Source organism: Crinia signifera, chromosome 12 (genome assembly GCF_055691185.1).
Source record: "Crinia signifera chromosome 12, ASM5569118v1, whole genome shotgun sequence".
In the NCBI taxonomy this organism is placed as follows: Eukaryota; Metazoa; Chordata; class Amphibia; order Anura; family Myobatrachidae; genus Crinia; species Crinia signifera.
The window spans coordinates 83,585,324-83,604,037 of record NC_139228.1 but is presented as its reverse complement, the minus strand read 5'-3'; the positions used below and the strand labels follow the sequence as shown (position 1 = coordinate 83,604,037).

The window sequence follows — 18,714 nt, the reverse complement described above, 5'->3', positions numbered from 1 at the left end:
CTAATTTGCCGGCAATCTAACCCTGCTAAGTAGCAGGGTTCAACCCGGGGACCTGGCTGGTGTGAATGGGGTAGGGTATACTTACCCGGGTTACCGGTCCTCGGTGTGCTGTCCGGCCGGGAATCCACGCAGGCGGCAGGCACAAATGACGGGACAGGCGGTGGATGATGATGACGACGCAGCTCTCCGGCGTCAGTGAGGGCGCCGGAGAGCTGGGTCATCATCATCCACCGCCTGTCCCGTCATTTGCGCCACCGCCTGTGTGGATCCCTGGCCTGCGCGGAGGACCAGCAACTGGGGTGAGTATTCTTTCCACCTCCTGCCCACCTCCGCCGCCATCCCGCCGACTGCCCAACGCCATCCCGCCGACTGCCCGCCTCCTCCCCACCTCCTGACGGCCTCCTTCCCGCATACTTGCCTACCCTCCCGCATTTAGCGGGAGTCTCCCGTTTTTTGAAGCCTCCTCCCGCTCTCCCGCAAATCCCTCAGTTCCTCCCGGTTTTTGTCCTATTTCCAAAAAAAATGGACTGCGCATGCGCGAGCGCTATGTTTCGGGGGCGGGGCTCTAATGCGCGACGTCGTCACATCATTTAATATGCCGGGTACCGCGGGGCTGTGTGGGAACTGAGCCGTGGTGCGACAGGTCTGAGCAGGAGCAGCTTCCGCCTTCCACGAGCGGCAGCACTGCAGCAGCAGAGTGTGAGCGGAGCGGGAGCTGGGAAGAAGCGCACGGAGTAGGAGGGCAGCGCGGAGACTGTGAAGTGTCAACATTTGACTGTGAGTGGCAGCAGGAGCCGGGACCACCAGCAGTGTATACAGTCTGCAACCTCTCTCCCCCGGGTAAGAGCTCCGGCACTCTGGGGAGGGGGGGCCTGGGGGTTCTGATGTGTGCAGGCAGGGAAGTAGGAGCATTAGCATACTGTCCGTGTCCAGGGTCAATCAGCGTTTAAGAGCTCCGGCACTCTGGGGAGGGAGGGAGGGAGGGGGTCCTGGGGGCTCTGATGTGTGTAGGGAAGGAGCATCAGTATACTATCCGTGTCCAGGGTCAAACAGTGGGTAAGAGCTCCGGCAGCAGCACAGAAAATAAAGTCTTGTCCACACCTCCAGAACAGCAGTGCAAAGCCCCGTCCACTCACTCTCTGCTGACCTCAGCCACACTGTCTCACATCAACAGTGAGCCACAGCTGTCTGAAAGCCCTGCCATATTACACAAAGCTGCTGAAACCCCACTCTCTCAGAGCAACCCCAAGCCAGTAAAACACCACCATCCTCAGCCGCGACCCTCAACCTGTACCTACCTTAAAGCACCGCTCATTTACATGCAAATAGTGTAAGCCCTGCCCACACACGGAGCCCCCCAAACCCCGCCCACTGACTTTCTGAAGCTCCGCCCATTCACCTTTCAAATCTGTGCTTGCCTGCAAAGGCTGAGCTCCAAATGGGAATACTGTGATGAAGAACACATTTTTATATATGGCTAGGTTACCAGAGGTGATATGTACAGTACATGGAGGCTATTAAGGTTGGTATAATGTCTGGTGCCACACTTTGTGTGCTGTGTTCTTATCCGTGGGATCCCTTTTATGTGTCCCTCTCTAAGGGGCGCATTTATCATTAGAGAGCGATGCCGGCACGGTGACATCGCCGGACATTGCAATACAGGAGCCGGAAACCGGGGGGTCTGCTCATGCGTGGTTACGCGCTGACCCCCTCCGACCCCTGTGACCGCACTGCCCCACTCGGCAGTGCGATCCCGCAGCCATAGGCTACAATGGGCTATCGCCATATCAGAATGGCAATAGCCCAGGGCTGCGATGCCGGGCTGCCCGATGTTGATACATTGGGCAGCTTCGCACCCCCCATAGAAACCTATGGGGGATGCGGCCGGCGGCTCTGCAGGGGGGGATCGCAGCAGGGATTGGAGATTCCTGCTGCAGCCCCCCTTTAATACATTTAGGTGATACTTAATATTTGCGGTTAACCCCCCAAAACGGGTGTTTTGGGGGATTTAGCCGCAAATATTACTTGATAAATGGGCCCCTTAGTGGGAGGCTCCCGTTTTTTAATCCTCCTCTCGCTCCCCTGCAAATCCCTCGGTTCCTCATGGTTTTTGTCCCATTCCCCCCAAAAAATTGAATGCGCGAGTGCCATTCACTGTGTTCCCATATACACTATATATATATATATATATATATATATATATATATATACATGCATACAGCGTGTGAGGTGACACTCCACGGACTTCAAAAGCACGACACAGAGTCTTTATGTGACATCAACGTTTCAATTGCATAGTCGCAATTTTCATCAGGACAAGTTACAATAATACAGGTTACATATATACTTACAGGGATACAGACAAACATATATATATATATATATATATATATGACATGCAATATAATAAAGGCGGCACTCAGAGACTTCTTTAATGCAAATTCTGTGCCACCTTCGCCATATTGCATATATAAATATATATGTGTGTGTGTGTATATGTGTATATATATATATATAGTATATTTTAATATACATTTACTAATATATGTATTCCAGCTTTTTAAACCACCTATTTTCCTTAACTTAATCTATTCACTTCTTCATGCTCTTCGTTTTACTGTTTTATATGCACTGTTTTACACCTGTACACTTATATTTCCAGACAGCAGCAAGCGCCGATAATCCAGAGTCCCGGGGTTGCTAGGTGACGGGGGGCGCGGCTACAGACCAGCTCCCTGCAGTTGCTGGAACTATGCTGACGTCATCCCCAAGCGCCTGTCAGCGGAGGGAGGACGGAGAACGGCGCACTGTGATCTTGAATCTTATTTACGAGGTAAGTGTCACTTATTTGAATTGTTCACTTGTTGTCTGACAACGGAGCTACGTTCTCCGAAACGTTGCCATTAAATACACCACTGATTAAAGACCCTGGAGTGCTGTGTGGATGAGTACCTATATATGGGATATCGATCAGGCGGCACTCCTGGAATTTGGTGAAAGCAAATGTGGTTTATTTTTCCAACATGTTTCGGGCTATTGCCCGTCCTCAGGTTCCCTGAGGATGGGCAATAGCCCGAAACATGTTGGAAAAATAAACCACATTTGCTTTCACCAAATTCCGGGAGTGCCGCCTGATCGATATCCCATGCATACACGGACCCGCGGGTCCAGAGAGGAAGGCACCGGGAAATTATTGCAAGCTATTTATTGTGGAGTGCCGGGCTATACTGGAAATATATATATATATATATATATATATATATACACACACTGGATGCGGCGGCACTCAGTCCAAATAATTCACCAAACAGATGCCTTTGGGCGTCTAAAGGCGTCTGTTTGGTGAATTATTTGGACTGAGTGCCGCCGCATCCAGTGTGTATATCGGAGTGTCTGTTGTGCACGCCGCACGGAAGGCACCAGGAACGTTTCTACAAGTAAGCAGTGTGTGCCGGGCTCCTGATTGGATATATATATATATATATATATATATATAACAGGTTTCCAGGGGATGGCCGGCACTCCAAATAGCAGAAAAACAGGGCCGGGTGCCCTCCCAGGGGAAGAGAGATAGAAGCTCGCTCCAATATAACAGTATGCAGCGGGTGGCACCCGTGGCAGTCAGCTGCCCTGGTGCCCCTCCAATATGAATGGTATGAGATGGAAGAAAGGATGGCACTCCAGGGTCTTGAATCAAACGTTCTGTATTTCAAAGCAAATTAGCCAACGTTTCGGAGGTGGCCCCCCTTTGTCAAGGCATGTGGATGATAACAAAGATAAAGTGGACAGTGCTTACCTTATAAAGGAGAGGAGGGAGCGTGTCCGTAGCGCGCCGTACACCCGCCGCCGGCTGGTTTGGTATATACACAGTATATATGTGTGTGTAGAGGGAATCCCCGGCACTCCGGATAAGTAGTAGTCCCACTAATTGGAGACTGTCCTGCTGTTCCTCCTGCGGGTGACAGTGTCCAGTGGGCTGGGTCAGTTGGGGGAGCTGGAGATCTCAGCTGCCCTACCGAGCAACCGGTGATAGCTGAAGAGATGCCATGCACATGTTCATGGAAACTCCAGTTCAGGGAGAAAGCCAGGGCGCGCCCCTTTATTCAGAGCCCCACCCATTTTCAAGGTCACAACTTCTATCACACCAAACTTGGGAGGTATGCTGCTATGTCTTTCTGTGCCCATATGCTTTTCTATTATAATTTTTCAGCCTGACTGAAAACATGCCCTTATTTATATGAAAATATTTCATGAGCATCAAACACATTGCAACCACACATGATTGCTGGTTTCAATTGTACAGTTTCTGTTTGTAGGTTGCCCTTATACAAACTTGCTCTGGTGGTATGCGGCTCTTCATATTTTTTATCACCAGCCACTGCAGGACACACCCCTGGGTGGAAAAAGATACGCCCATATGTGTCACTAGACACGCCCTTTGGTTGATGACACACCCCTTCAATGGTGCGCGACGCTGCGCTTGGTGCATTTTTTGCTAGCATCTAAAATCTCCCTCATTTTGCTTTTCAAAAGTAGGCAAGTATGCCTTCCCGCCCCCTACACACCAGAAAATACAGGGACTTTTCTGGTGTGAAAGGGTCCCAACCCGAGAATGTCCCTGCTTGTGTTTGTCCCTGCATTTCTGGTGTGAAAGGGGTATAATATATATATATATATATATATATACAGTGGTCGAAGTGGGGCGGTATGGGACGGTATGTCATACCGTCACCTTTCCTCCCCTGACCCGGAAATGCCTTTTTTTTTTACACTAAACAGTTTTCAGGCCAGGGCTATCTATGTGACACCCCAGCCTGGAGTGCCCCGTTCCTTACAAGGCACCCAGCGGGGAGCCTAATAGGAGGACCCCGCATGCAGGAGGCGCAGGATTGGCGCCGCGACGTACAGCAGCGCCTGACATCTGACCCCGTTTTCCTGTTGGATGGGGAGAGCGCACACGCGGAAGGAGGAAGAGGGGAGGTCTGAGGAAGGAGGAGAGCGGGTGACCCGGCCCCGTGAGGAAAGACGGCGTGCACCGGGGACGAGAGAGAGCAGCAGCCGGCCAAGGGGGCAGAGAAGAGGAGCAGCCGTACAGCAGCAGCCAGCGTCGGGAGCCAAGAGAGTAGGACAGCGCGCTCCAGCGGGAGGAGTCCAGTGTGGTGTGCAGCAGACTGCAGTGGTGACTGAGTGCACCCCCGGCAGAAGAGGGAACCTGACAGCCAGCCGTCCAGACATCAGGGGACCGAATAGTGACGAGCAGGAGCCTGCAACTAGTTCCAGACTACAGGTACTTGCTCTGCGCGCCACCCCAGGCAGACAGCAAACGCACCTACATGTGCTCTTCCCAGCACACCCAGAGATCCTCAGCCCCCACCTCTGAGGGTTAAGTCGGCACTTGTATTGTTGGCACTGTGGGGGCATTGGCACTGTGGGGGCATACTTGCTGGCACTGTGGGGGCATACTTATCGACACTGTGGGGGCATTGTTGGCACTGTGGGGGCATACTTATTGCCACTGTGGGGGCATACTTATTGCCACTGTGGGGCATACTTATTGCCACTGTGGGGCATACTTATTGCCACTGTGGGGCATACTTATTGCCACTGTGGGGCATACTTATTGGCACTGTGGGGGCATACTTATCGAGACTGTGGGGGCATTGTTGGCACTGTGGGGGCATACTTATTGGCACTGTGGGGGCATACTTGCTGGCACTGTGGGGGCATACTTGCTGGCACTGTGGGGGCATTGTTGGCACTGTGGGGGCATTGTTGGCATTGTGGGGGCATACATATTGGCACTGTGGAGGCATACTTATTGGCACTGTGGGGGCTTTCTTGCTGGCACTGTGTGGGGCATACTTGCTGGCACTGTGGGGGCATACTTGCTAGCACTGTGGAGTCATACTTATCGGTACTGTAGGGGCATTGTTGGCACTGTGGGGGGCATACTTGTTAGCACTGTGGGGGCATTGTTGGCACTGTAGGGGCATACTAATTGGCACTGTGGGGGCATAACCGGCACTGTGGGGGCATGTGTATCTGACAATGTGACCACGCCCCTTTATAGGCGACCATGCCCCTTTTCCAGTGACCACGCCCCCTTTTCTGGAGCGCGCGTGCCTTCGGCGCGCGCATAAAAAAAATCCTTTGTTTTTCCATACTTTAAAATTTACACTTCGAGCACTGTATATATATATATATATATATATATATATTGGGACGGTATTTTGTATGTGCTTTCTGCTTGCATCGCTTCTGTTTTATCTAGATAAAAAGGGAGGAAACTGAAAATCTGAAAGATTAACTTTAAAAGAACAGATCCGGAAGTGACAGGAAATAAACACCGCTTCTGAAATAATGAGGGTACACTGTTCTGTGACAGGGGCAACTAATCTTCTGAATAGCCTATTGTGTAGATCTATAAATACTAGTAGTAACGTTTGTGTAAGTAGAAGAAACAATTCCTCCAATTACACAAGTTGTCCTCGCTCATCGGAATTAGTGAATTACACACTCAGGCTTCCTTCCATTATTACGGTTTATTAGCTACAAATAGAAATGTTATTTTAACGCAGTGTAACACAGAACAAAGGGAACAGGTAACTTGTTTTGTATAAAGAGTAACAATGCAAAGTGATGTTTTTGTGAAAATAATTGGACTTACAGACGAACACACGTAGTGGAGACAATGAGAGGATTGGTGAAGTAATGAAGATCCTTGAACTTCCCCGCTGAGACCTATCTACTGTACATGACATTACTCTTCTGCGGAATGTTATTTACCCTCAGTCCTGTATCCACCACATGTTAAGGGCATATCCTGGGATTGTATGGGTGTGGAACATTTGGTCTACAGCAAGATGGTCGACAGTCATTAGGTCGACACCATTAGGTTGACATGCAGAAAGGTCTACATGGGTTTAGGTTGATATGGGTTTAGGTCGACAGGTCACTAGGTCAACACAAGCATTAGGTTGACATGGGTAAGGTCGACAGTCAAAAGGTCGACATGGTGTTTTTTACTTTTTTGTGCCGACATGTCGACATAGACACTGAAACGTAGCACCGCGTCCCCTTGCTGCGCTCGCCATGCTTCAGGCACAGTGCCTTGGTCAGCTTTGAGAAAAGGTATTGGATTCACTTACTGGTAACATAATATTCCACAATAATAAGATCTAATGATGATGAAAACTAGGGATGGCCATCGATCATCGATGATTTGAAAAGATTTGAAATCATCAATGGTTTACAGCCGATTTTGAATACTTTTGTCATCGATTGGGGAGAACCAGATAGTTTCCCTCCATCGATGGCACAACAGAACCAATTTTTTTTTTCAAGGTGGCGGGATATGGAGCATAGCTCCGCCCCCTGACAACCCTGAAGCCCCACCCCCACATTATGATTGGCCTACGGCTAGTCAGTCAAAGTAAATTGATTGATGACCATCGCTAGCTAAAACTATCAATGGTCATCCATCACATAGTTCATTGCCATCGATGGTTGGTTGCAGCATCACCATCGATGGTGACTGCACCGATGGCCATCCCTAATGAAAACATAGAACAGCCATTTTATCTGCAAATATTAAAATTCATGCTAATCTGCATAAAAACAGAATATCGTCTGCTGGGCACCTATTGCTTATGTTTGCCCAAAAACAATTGAATCCCCCACCCCCAGAGGTCTAGTCCCATGAATAAAAGTGGCTTAACTCAACTGGAACACTGTCAAAGTGCAATCGCAAAGTGCAGACGTTGCACAAGCATCGGCGTTGAGGCAGTGGTGATGCAGTGTTTAGATCAGGAGTCCAGTCATCGCAGGCGTGTCTGGACCACGTTTAGGGGTGGCTGCATGACGTCACATGCAGCAGCTGAGGCGGGAAACATGGTGCCAGCCTGCTCACCCAGGCAAGGGTCTACCCTAATCACTACAATTGCAGTATTTTCTGAGATACGATCGCAAGTACATTGCGACTGCAGTGCAGGGCAGATCTTTTCATGCTTGGCGGCCTTGTCCTGTGGTGTGCAGCCCCCAGCTTGAAACTGAATTAGCCCCTAATCGATTGATCGCGGGATTTCAAGGAAAATCACTGACGATATCATATAGTTTTCACATCGTATAATGTGCACCCAGCTTTAGTAATCATTATTTCTATAGCCACCAGTTCAGACGCCTTACACCAGGCATGTCCAAACTGTGGCCTTGTGAAACTACACATCCCAGCATGCCTTGTCATAGTTTTTAGCATTCCCTAGTAGCAAAACTGTGGCAAGGCATAATGGGACTTGTAGTTTCACAACAGCTGGAGGGCCATAGTTTGGACATGCCTGCCTTATACCTACACTATCATGCCTTGCCACAATTTTGCTATTACTATGGCAAGGCATGCTGGGATGTGTAGTTTCACAACAGCTGGAGGGCCACAGTTTGGCCGTGCCTGCTATAAATGATGACTAGTCCATCCAGATAATACTGAAATCTGTAAGGGTTCCCCCTATTTGAATTACACCTATTTAATAAAAGGGAGCAAATCACTAAATTGAACCCTTTGAGCGCCAAGTGAAATTATCAAAATAGGTGTGAAAATTGCCAGGCAAACATTTTTATCCACCATAATGACCTGTAATGTTACCTTATATGGGAAAAATAATCTTTTTTTTACATTTTTTTTTATTTGAATTTATATAACAAATGTGAGCGGCGCTGGCATTTTTAGTGGATAGTTTGAACATCTCTCACAGATGTTTGCACTCAAAGGGTTAATCCTCCATCTCAGTAGGGTATTGGCTTATCAGTTAATTTTCTTAATATGCCTATAAAGATATCTGATACAATGGACACTGGACGACAATCAGAATTTATTGTTACCTTTTATGAAGCGAATTGAGGAGAGTGTATGGTCATCTATAGCTGAGGGACTATATTATACTGGCGCTGTCAGGGAATTTACTGCAGGCACAGGAAGGAGACACGTGTCGCACTTTATTGGTGAATACAGCAAATTGAGTGCACGTCACTTGTATGAGTCTATCACAAAGCGGCAGATTATCAGACAGTGACACACGCCTCGGGAACAGGAGGTACATTATACAGCAGCACAGTCACTGGCGTGCTCACAGAAAACAGGCATATAGTCCAAGAGCAATAGAATTAGCATTACCAGACCCATTAAACTGCAGGGAATAACACAGGCCGGAACAAAGCTGGTATCAGGGAGACAAGATACAGAGATATATGACTCCCAGCAAGATACACAGCCAGAATGATTCCCATGTATAATACAACACACACAAAAAGGCACAGGCCATAAAAACGGTACTGTACCCGCCAAAAAGGTACAGTTGGACTCAGTGGTGGCTCTTACTGTTTTGGAGGAGGGGGGCTGCCACAATGCGCTCCCCCCCCCCCCCCCCCCTCCACTGCCACCGTTACGCTAATAAAATTATGACAGATAAAGTACCAACCAATCAATACCCTGCATAGTGTGTTAACAACAACAACAAAAAATAGATTGGCCACCGGTGGTTCTTGTGAACTTTTGCTGAATTCTGACATTTTTCACTAGCAAATAAAATCTAAGGGGGAAATGTAATAGGATGAGAGATTCAGACAGTGAGAGATTTGGTAAGAAATCTCCAGTTTTTTTAAAAGCGGCAAAACCAGTGTGATTTTGCAGTGTAAATGATTGCCGCTTTAAAAAAACTGGAGATTTCTTACCAAATCTGTCACTGTCTGAATCTCTCATCCTATTACATTTCACCCACAGTGTGAACAGAATTCCATGTGCTTTCCTCATTTCTACACAGGAGTCCCATAGTCCAGACATTGACGTGCGCTACTCACAGACATAACTGGGAAGTGGTGGGTTGGTCAATTTAGATTCCAGATGACAAATACAGACTATATTACACATTATATATGTGAAAAGGATTTGGGAGAAAATGTGACCGCTGCTACTGAGCTAGCACCTTCCTGTAAGAGAAGACGTAATATTTCTGTAGTTCTCAAAGTGAAAAAAATAGGTATTTAGGTATTTTTGTGGCAGAAGTATTAAGCCTGGCGAAGTGATAAAGCGGTGATAAATTGCAAGCTTATAACGCACCATGATTGCGGCTTTTAAAAATCTGACAGACTCAGCAGTCCGGGACGCTGAGTCTGTCAGATTTTTACACTGGGGCAGATGCAATAAGTCTGATGAAGTGATAACTCTGATGAAGTGATAAAGTTGAGATAAACACAGCTGATTGTCTGGTGAATTATCACCTTCCACATTATCTCCACTTTATAACTTCATCAGGCTTAATACATCTGCTCCTGTCTCTTATTAAATTGTGGAACTTTAGAAGAAATTCAGACTCTTTGGGCTAAATGTAATGTCCGCCGTGTTCCTGGGGTGCTGGACTTTTGTTTGAGTCTGATATTTTAAAGCTGCAATCATTTACAAGGCAAAACCAACCTAAAGCAATTCAATTGCTGCTCAATTCGGGAGTGAACAGTCGCAAGGAGACAAATATCAGCTCCCCGTGCTGACGAGTAGAAATTTGCAAAAAGTGACCTGTTTGGGTGCCAAAACCTCACTTTTCACATTGCGCTGAGCACTTCCGTTGCCTTTAGCCATTTTACGCAGCTAAACCTGACACTTCCGGGTGCAAACCACACAAATAAACAACAACATTTGAATATCATCCCCAATCTCCTGTCACTTTAGATTTTAGAGGCTGAAACAATTGAACAGTTTCCAGCAGGCGCACATGACTGAGGGTGGCAATAACAATTGAATGACTTGAGGTGTAAAAATAATGGTTGCGCACTACAGAAATAGGGAGCACAATCATATCACCAGCCCAACATTTCATATGTGCACATAGGATTAGTCAATGGTGCATTGCCATATATTTATAAATGGGACCGCAGCCCAGGGTCCACAAATTGTAACTTCATAAGTAGGGTTGGAGGTTATACTGTCAGAGAAGTGGCAGAGAAATCCCTATTAAACCAGACGTGCCCAACATTTCTGTCAGAACACAAACCAGCTCCTGTCATTTTGCAAACGCAGCCTGTAACATGAGCGTTAGAAACCGATTGGTCAATCCTGTTTATCTCTCCACGTTATCTGCCCCTTTGTACATAACGTAACAAAAAGCAGAGTATAGAGAGATAAGCACCACATCTGCTGGAATACAGCTGATACACAAATGAATCCAACCAAAATGTATAATGTGACTTTGTACAACACTGGGGTGTTACCTATTCACACCACAACACAAACTGCACACACACTATTTACAGACACACCCCAGCCAGCAGCTGCAAGTAACACAATGGGGGAATTCTCTTCCACACCACACTGTACCCTACTGTACATTCCTGCAAACTCTGAAATCAGTCCCATCATTAATATTGCATGTCAATGTACTGTATAATGACACAGCGACAGTGTACCCAGAGGAAAATCACAGTCACAGCCCCATGCATAATAAAAGCACCAACTATTGATGTCTGCCATCTCTGCCACCACAATGGGTCAATAATTAGTTCATTATTTTAATTACATGTCAATATGTTTTGCAATATTGCTGATGCTGCTGTGCCATGTGTGTGGGTCTGGACCAGTGGGTGCCAATGTGGCAGGGGCACAGCCCATTGTGCTGGTACAGCATGGCTGGCACATAGATGCTGTGTGTATGGGCAGCAGCTTCAGTGCACAGCACCAGGCACACTGCACTCCCAGGGATGCATATACTCCCATATAGGCTATAGAGATGGCTGGGGGGATGCTGGGATCAGGTGCACAGGTGGCATCACAGCCATGCCATTACTGCAGAGAATACAGCTTACCGAAATACACGGTCTTGTCACATTTGGGGCACTTGGATGCCATGACTGCGTCCTTTGTGGCTGCTGCTGCTGTCTCCCAGCACGATGGTCTATGGGGGACTTGCGTCAGTGACAGCAGCTGCGCTCACTCCCGGCTCCTGCTATTCCTCCTACTCCCAGCGCTGCTATTGGCTGAGACGCGCAGCCCCGCCCCGCCCCATCCCCGGGCTCCTGCTGCCGCCGCCGCCGCTACTGTCTGTCACAGTGCCATGCCCCACAATGCAGGCTGCTTGGGCCAGCTCATCACTGTACATCGATGTTCAGGCCAACATCGCTGCAGGCCATCGTCTGGTTCTCCAGCCCGGTGCCCAGTGATGCTGTATTTATGTAGTGTGGGCGATGGCAGCCTGTAATAATAACCAGTAGCTGGATGCTTGGGTGTCGTATGTGATGGTTTCAGTGATGCATCTTGTACGTTGCTGTGTGTTGTGTGAGGTGAGGATACGGATCTCGTTGTCTATATGGAGGGATAGGGGCAGATTTAAGGTCCGTACACACGGGCCCTTATTCTGGTTGACTCGCTTGGTCGCAAGTTTGCACCTTTGCGGGTCAACCCTGCGAATGGTGGTACACCTGCCCCCCTTCGCATGCGTGGTTCATTCGCCCGGCATGGGAATAGATGTTTTGCATAAACATCCATTTGCATGCCAGTGGGAACCTCCCCCATCGGCTGGGGATCCGCGGATTAAATGACGCGAATCGCGCCGTTTTAGCCCTGCCCACCGCAGAGCAATGCCTTAAAAATGGCATTGCACGTCGTGGAGCGTGGCTAAAACGGCACAATCATTCTGGCCACGTCCACAAGCAAGTAGCCACCCGTGTGGCTCCACCCCTTTTCACTCCCCGCAGCCCCACCCCATGAGCTGGCTGCCCTCTCCCGGAAAGGGCAGCCAGAATGTAGGTAAGTATGTCCTAAACCCCCTACCCCACTAAACGTAACCACCCCAGACAGTATAACCCTAAGCACCCTCTTATTGTCTAACCCAGGGGTTCCCAATCTTTTTTCAGTCACGGCACCCTAGAGTATGGATTGTGTTTTTATGCGATTCTTAGGGTCAGTTATGTGCTAAAGGGCAGGATTTGCTTCTGTTTGTAGTTGTACACCTTTTATGATTGGCATTGGTTTTGCTCATAAATAATTAACCATTAATAATTTGAGTTGGTCCTAGACCGCCAACTCAGGCACACAGTTTGGGAACCACTGGTCTAACCCCAACCTTCCCCTACACAGCCTAACCCTAAATGTAGGCATGTACAAACTGTGGCCCTCCAGCTGTTGTGAAACTACACATCCCAGCATGCCTTGCCATAGATTAGCAAAACTGTCGCAAGGCATGCTGGGACTTGTAGTTTCACAACAGCTGGAGGGCCCCAGTTTAAACATGCCTGTCTTACTGCCCACAGCATCCAAGCCTCAGAATGTATCGCATTCTGGGTTTGGTGTATATGCAGACAGCATTTTCGGAGGTTTGGCCACATTTTTGACTTTCGTGCATCTTGCCCAGGGCTTTAAGTGGTCCCAGAGAGGTGGTGGAGCCAATTTCCCCTGCCAGCCACCCCTCCCCTCCCTCATTAGGGGCCAGATTCTCTAAGCTTCAAAAGTGATAAAATGGAGAGTGATAAACAGCCAACCAATCAGCTCCTGTCTGACATTTTTCAAACATGGGGGGAGATTCTCTAAGAATCTCCGCCCCCCTTCACCGCCCATCGCATTTATAATTATCGCATATGTTCTAACATATGCGATAATTATAGCAAAGGACAGCTCTTGCGTTAAGAGCTGTCCTTTGCGGTGAGAGTCACCGGGTCCCAGCAGGTCCCGGCGGCTCCCCCCTCACTCACACACCCGGCGCTGCTGCTGCTGCGCCGGGCTCTCCTCCTCCCTGCACCCGGAAGAGGAGGAGGTCACAGGTCCGGGCAGCACTGCTCTGTGCTGCCCCGACACAGGTGAGGGGGCGATGCGGGGGTCCGTGCGGGGGGTTGGCGCTGGGCGGCGGAGGGTTGCAGTAGAAGCCCATTGGCTTCTATGGGGCATCGCCAGATTTTTCTGGCGATGCCCCCCGCCGCGTTAACTCGGCGGGGGATGCTTACAGCATCCCAATATGCGGTAAAAACCCCGATAACGGGGTTTTTACCGCATTTCTTGTTTAGAGAATCTCCCCCACAGTCTGTGACATGGCAGGTAGGAGCTGATTGGCTGGCTGTTTATCACTCTCCATTTTATCACTTTTGAAGCTTACAGAATCTGGCCCTAGGTAAGCCTGGGCCAGTGCTAGGGTTTTGGCAACCCCTGCAAAGTAAATTTGTGCTTTACATCCCTTACTTTATAAAGGGACAGTGGTCTCACAGGAAAGGGTGCGGTCACACAATAGTACCCCCAATTTATATTACACAATAGCACATTCATATTCACATTACACTGCATGTAATACCCCTGATTCATATTACACCACATAATAGTCCCCTTATTCAAGTTATGACACACAGTAGTGCTCCTCATTCACATTACATCACTCAGTAGTGCCTCTTATTCATGTTACACTATAAAGTAGTATTCCTTATACATGTATGCCACACAGTAGTGTTTCTAATACAAAATGCCCACAGTAGTAGTACCCCTTACACATAATGCCCACAGCAGTAGTACCTTGGAATGGCTTAACATCACATATGCCCAGGGGCGTAACTAGAAGACTGTGGGTCCCCCGCCCCGGCTGCCTGGGGGATCCGGGAAGCGGGGTTCACACACTGCTGAGGAGGCTGCGGGGTCCGGCATGGGCACAGTACTTTGGGTCCCTCTGCATGCTGGGCAGTGGGGACGCAGCGGGGTCCATCCCGCATGGGCACTGTGCTGGTCGTGGATTCGGGGTTCAATCTGGGTCCGGCCGGTCCCTGCAGCTGATGGGAACTATGCGCATGTCTACTGAGCGTCGTGCATATCAATGAGCCGCTCATTACATGTGCGCATATGTAATGAGCGGCTCACTGATATGCACGGCGCTCATTAGACATGCGCATAGTGGGAACTATTTGTTCCCATCAGCTGCAGGGACTGCCCCGACGCTGAATGGACCCCAAATGGACCCTGCTGCACCACCAGCACCCACAGCACAGTGCCCATGCGGGATGGACCCCCGCTGCGTCCCCACTGCCCAGCATGCATAGGGACCCGAAGTACTGTGCCCATGCCTGACCCCGCTGCCCGGATCCCCCACGCAGGTAAGTATCAGGGGAGGGTGGGCACAGGGCAGGTACCAGGGGAGGGGGAAGTAGTGTGGTATTTGAAATACCGTTTAAGAGGCATTCCCACTGCCTAAAAAATGGTATTTAAACGTGTAGGACTCTGCTTTTTAAACGGGTTGAAATACCTGTTAACTTTAACCGGTAAATCAACTCTGGCGCTTTCCCACTGCAGCCTTAAATGGTAAATAGTGGGGGAAAAACTGCAATTTACCGTTGGAGCTGCAGTGGGAAAGGGGCATTACTCTATTCCATACAGGATCCAGTGAATAAAAATAAACATTTTTACGTTGTACAGGGTCATTGCTCGGTTCTTCTACCGCTCCCCCAGACTTCCACACATACTCCAATGTTCTGCAGAGTGGGTAATTGCGGACTGCATTTGGGAACCCCTCTCTAGAAAAAAAAAGAGGGGATGTCATCAATATGCCGGCGGTCGAAATCCCGACGGACATAATACCGACGCCAGAATCCCGACCGCCGCAATGCCGTCACTTTGTCCCTCTGTGGGTGTCCATGACACCCATAGAGGGAGAATAAAATAGTGTGCCGAGCGTAGCGAGGCACCAGGCCTGCTGTGTGGCGTGCGCAGCGAGCCCGCAAGGGGGACAATCCATGGCACCCCCTTGTTGGCATTTTGACTGTTGGGATTCCGACTGCCAGCATTTCATACCGAATCCATAGGGAGAGGATAGGGAGATGTAGGGTGGTAGGCAGGTGATAAATAGATAGATGCCAGGCTGAATGGGACAGGAGGAGAGAGACACAGTGAGGTAGGATAAGGATAGATAGATGCAGGGCAGTAGGGAGGGGGAAGACAGATGTCGTGTGGTGAGATGGGTATAGATGCAGGATGGTTGGCAGGGTATGGAGAGATGCAGGGTGGTAGGGAGTGGGAAGACAGATGTCGTGTGGTGAGATGGGTATAGATGCAGGATGGTAGGCAGGGTAAGGAGAGATGCAGGGTGGTAAGGAAAGACAGATGCCGTGTGGTGAGATGGGTATAGATGCAGGATGGGAGGCAGGGTATGGAGAGATGCAGGATGGTAGGCAGGGTATGGAGAGATGCAGGATGGTAGGGAAGACAGATGCCGTGTGGTGAGATGGGTATAGATGCAGGATGATAGGCAGGGTAAGGAGAGATGCAGGATGGTAGGCAGGGTATGGAGAGATGTAGGGAGGGGGAAGACAGATGCAGTGTGGTAGGCAGGGTATGGAGAGATGCAGGGTGGTAGGGAAGACAGATGCAGTGTGGTGGGATGGGTATAGATGCAGGATGGTAGGCAGGGTATGGAGAGATGCAGGGTGGTAGGGAAGACAGATGCCGTGTGGTGAGATGGGTATAGATGCAGGATGGTAGGCAGGGTATGGAGAAATGCAGGATGGTAGGCAGGGTATGGAGAGATGCAGGATGGTAGGCAGGGTATGGAGAGATGCAGGGCGGTAGGGAGTGGGAAGACAGATGTCGTGTGGTGGGATGGGTATAGATGCAGGATGGTAGGCAGGGTAAGGAGAGATGCAGGGTGGTAGGGAAGACAGATGCCATGTGGTGAGATGGGTATAGATGCAGGATGGTAGGCAGGGTATGGAGAGATGCAGGGTGGTAGGGAAGACAGATGCCGTGTGGTGAGATGGGTATAGATGCAGGATGGTAGGCAGGGTATGGAGAGATGCAGGGTGGTAGGGAGGGGGAAGACAGATGCAGTGTGGTGGGATGGGTATAGATGCAGGATGGTAGGCAGGGTATGGAGAGATGCAGGGTGGTAGGGAAGACAGACGCCATGTGGTGGGATGGGTATAGATGCAGGATGGTAGGCAGGGTATGGAGAGATGCAGGGCGGTAGGGAAGACAGATGCCGTGTGGTGGGATGGGAATAGATGCAGGATGGTAGGCAGGGTGTGGAGAGATGCAGGGCAGTAGGGAGTGGGAAGACAGATGCTGTGTGGTGAGATGGGTATAGATGCAAGATGGTAGGCAGGGTATGGAGAGATGCAGGATGGTAGGCAGGGTATGGAGAGATGCAGGATGGTAGGCAGGGTATGGAGAGATGCAGGGCGGTAGGGAGTGGGAAGACAGATGTCGTGTGGTGGGATGGGTATAGATGCAGGATGGTAGGCAGGGTAAGGAGAGATGCAGTGTGGTAGGGAAGACAGATGCCGTGTGGTGAGATGGGTATAGATGCAGGATGGTAGGCAGGGTATGGAGAGATGCAGGGTGGTAGGGAGGGGGAAGACAGATGCAGTGTGGTGGGATGGGTATAGATGCAGGTTGGTAGGCAGGGTATGGAGAGATGCAGGGTGGTAAGGAAGACAGACGCTATGTGGTGGGATGGGTATAGATGCAGGATGGTAGGCAGGGTATGGAGAGATGCAGGGCGGTAGGGAAGACAGATGCCGTGTGGTGGGATGGGAATAGATGCAGGATGGTAGGCAGGGTGTCGAGAGATGCAGGGCAGTAGGGAGTGGAAAGACAGATGCCGTGTGGTGAGATGGGTATAGATGCAGGATGGTAGGCAGGGTAAGGAGAAATGCAGGGTGGTAAGGAAAGACACATGCCATCTGGTGAGATGGGTATAGATGCAGGATGGTAGGCAGGGTATGGAGAGATGCAGGATGGTAGGCAGGGTATGGAGAGATGCAGGATGGTAGGGAAGACAGATGCCGTGTGGTGAGATGGGTATAGATGCAGGATGATAGGCAGGGTAAGGAGAGATGCAGGATGGTAGGCAGGGTATGGAGATATGTAGGGAGGGGGAAGACAGATGCAGTGTGGTAGGCAGGGTATGGAGAGATGCAGGGTGGTAGGGAAGACAGATGCAGTGTGGTGGGATGGGTATAGATGTAGGATGGTAGGCAGGGTATGGAGAGATGCAGGGTGGTAGGGAAGACAGATGCCATGTGGTGAGATGGGTATAGATGCAGGATGGTAGGCAGGGTATGGAGAGATGCAGGATGGTAGGCAGGGTATGGAGAGATGCAGGGCGGTAGGGAGTGGGAAGACAGATGTCGTGTGGTGAGATGGGTATAGATGCAGGATGGTAGGCAGGGTAAGGAGAGATGCAGGGTGGTAAGGAAAGACAGATGCCGTGTGGTGAGATGGGTATAGATGCAGGATGGTAGGCAGGGTATGGAGAGATGCAGGATGGTAGGCAGGGTATGGAGAGATGCAGGATGGTAGGGAAGACAGATGCCGTGTGGTGAGATGGGTATAGATGCAGGATGATAGGCAGGGTAAGGAGAGATGCAGGATGGTAGGCAGGGTATGGAGAGATGTAGGGAGGGGGAAGACAGATGCAGTGTGGTAGGCAGGGTATGAAGAGATGCAGGGTGGTAGGGAAGACAGATGCAGTGTGGTGGGATGGGTATAGATGCAGGATGGTAGGCAGGGTATGGAGAGATGCAGGGTGGTAGGGAAGACAGATGCCGTGTGGTGAGATGGGTATAGATGCAGGATGGTAGGCAGGGTATGGAGAGATGCAGGATGGTAGGCAGGGTATGGAGAGATGCAGGGCGGTAGGGAGTGGGAAGACAGATGTCGTGTGGTGGGATGGGTATAGATGCAGGATGGTAGGCAGGGTAAGGAGAGATGCA

The 18,714-nt window shown here is 49.7% G+C and overlaps 1 protein-coding gene across 1 annotated transcript in view; it reads right to left on the bottom strand.

The window, feature by feature from the left end:
• The window catches only part of LOC146050163 (cysteine-rich protein 2-like), an 87,327-nt gene extending 75,299 nt beyond the window's left edge, over positions 1–12,028 (bottom strand). The window contains exon 1 of the mRNA XM_083167050.1: positions 11,845–12,028. Coding sequence (XP_083023176.1) covers positions 11,845–11,887 — 43 coding nt within the window. The 5' untranslated portion in view covers positions 11,888–12,028. The remainder of the gene's footprint in view (positions 1–11,844) is intronic.
• Positions 12,029–18,714: the final 6,686 nt, after the last annotated feature.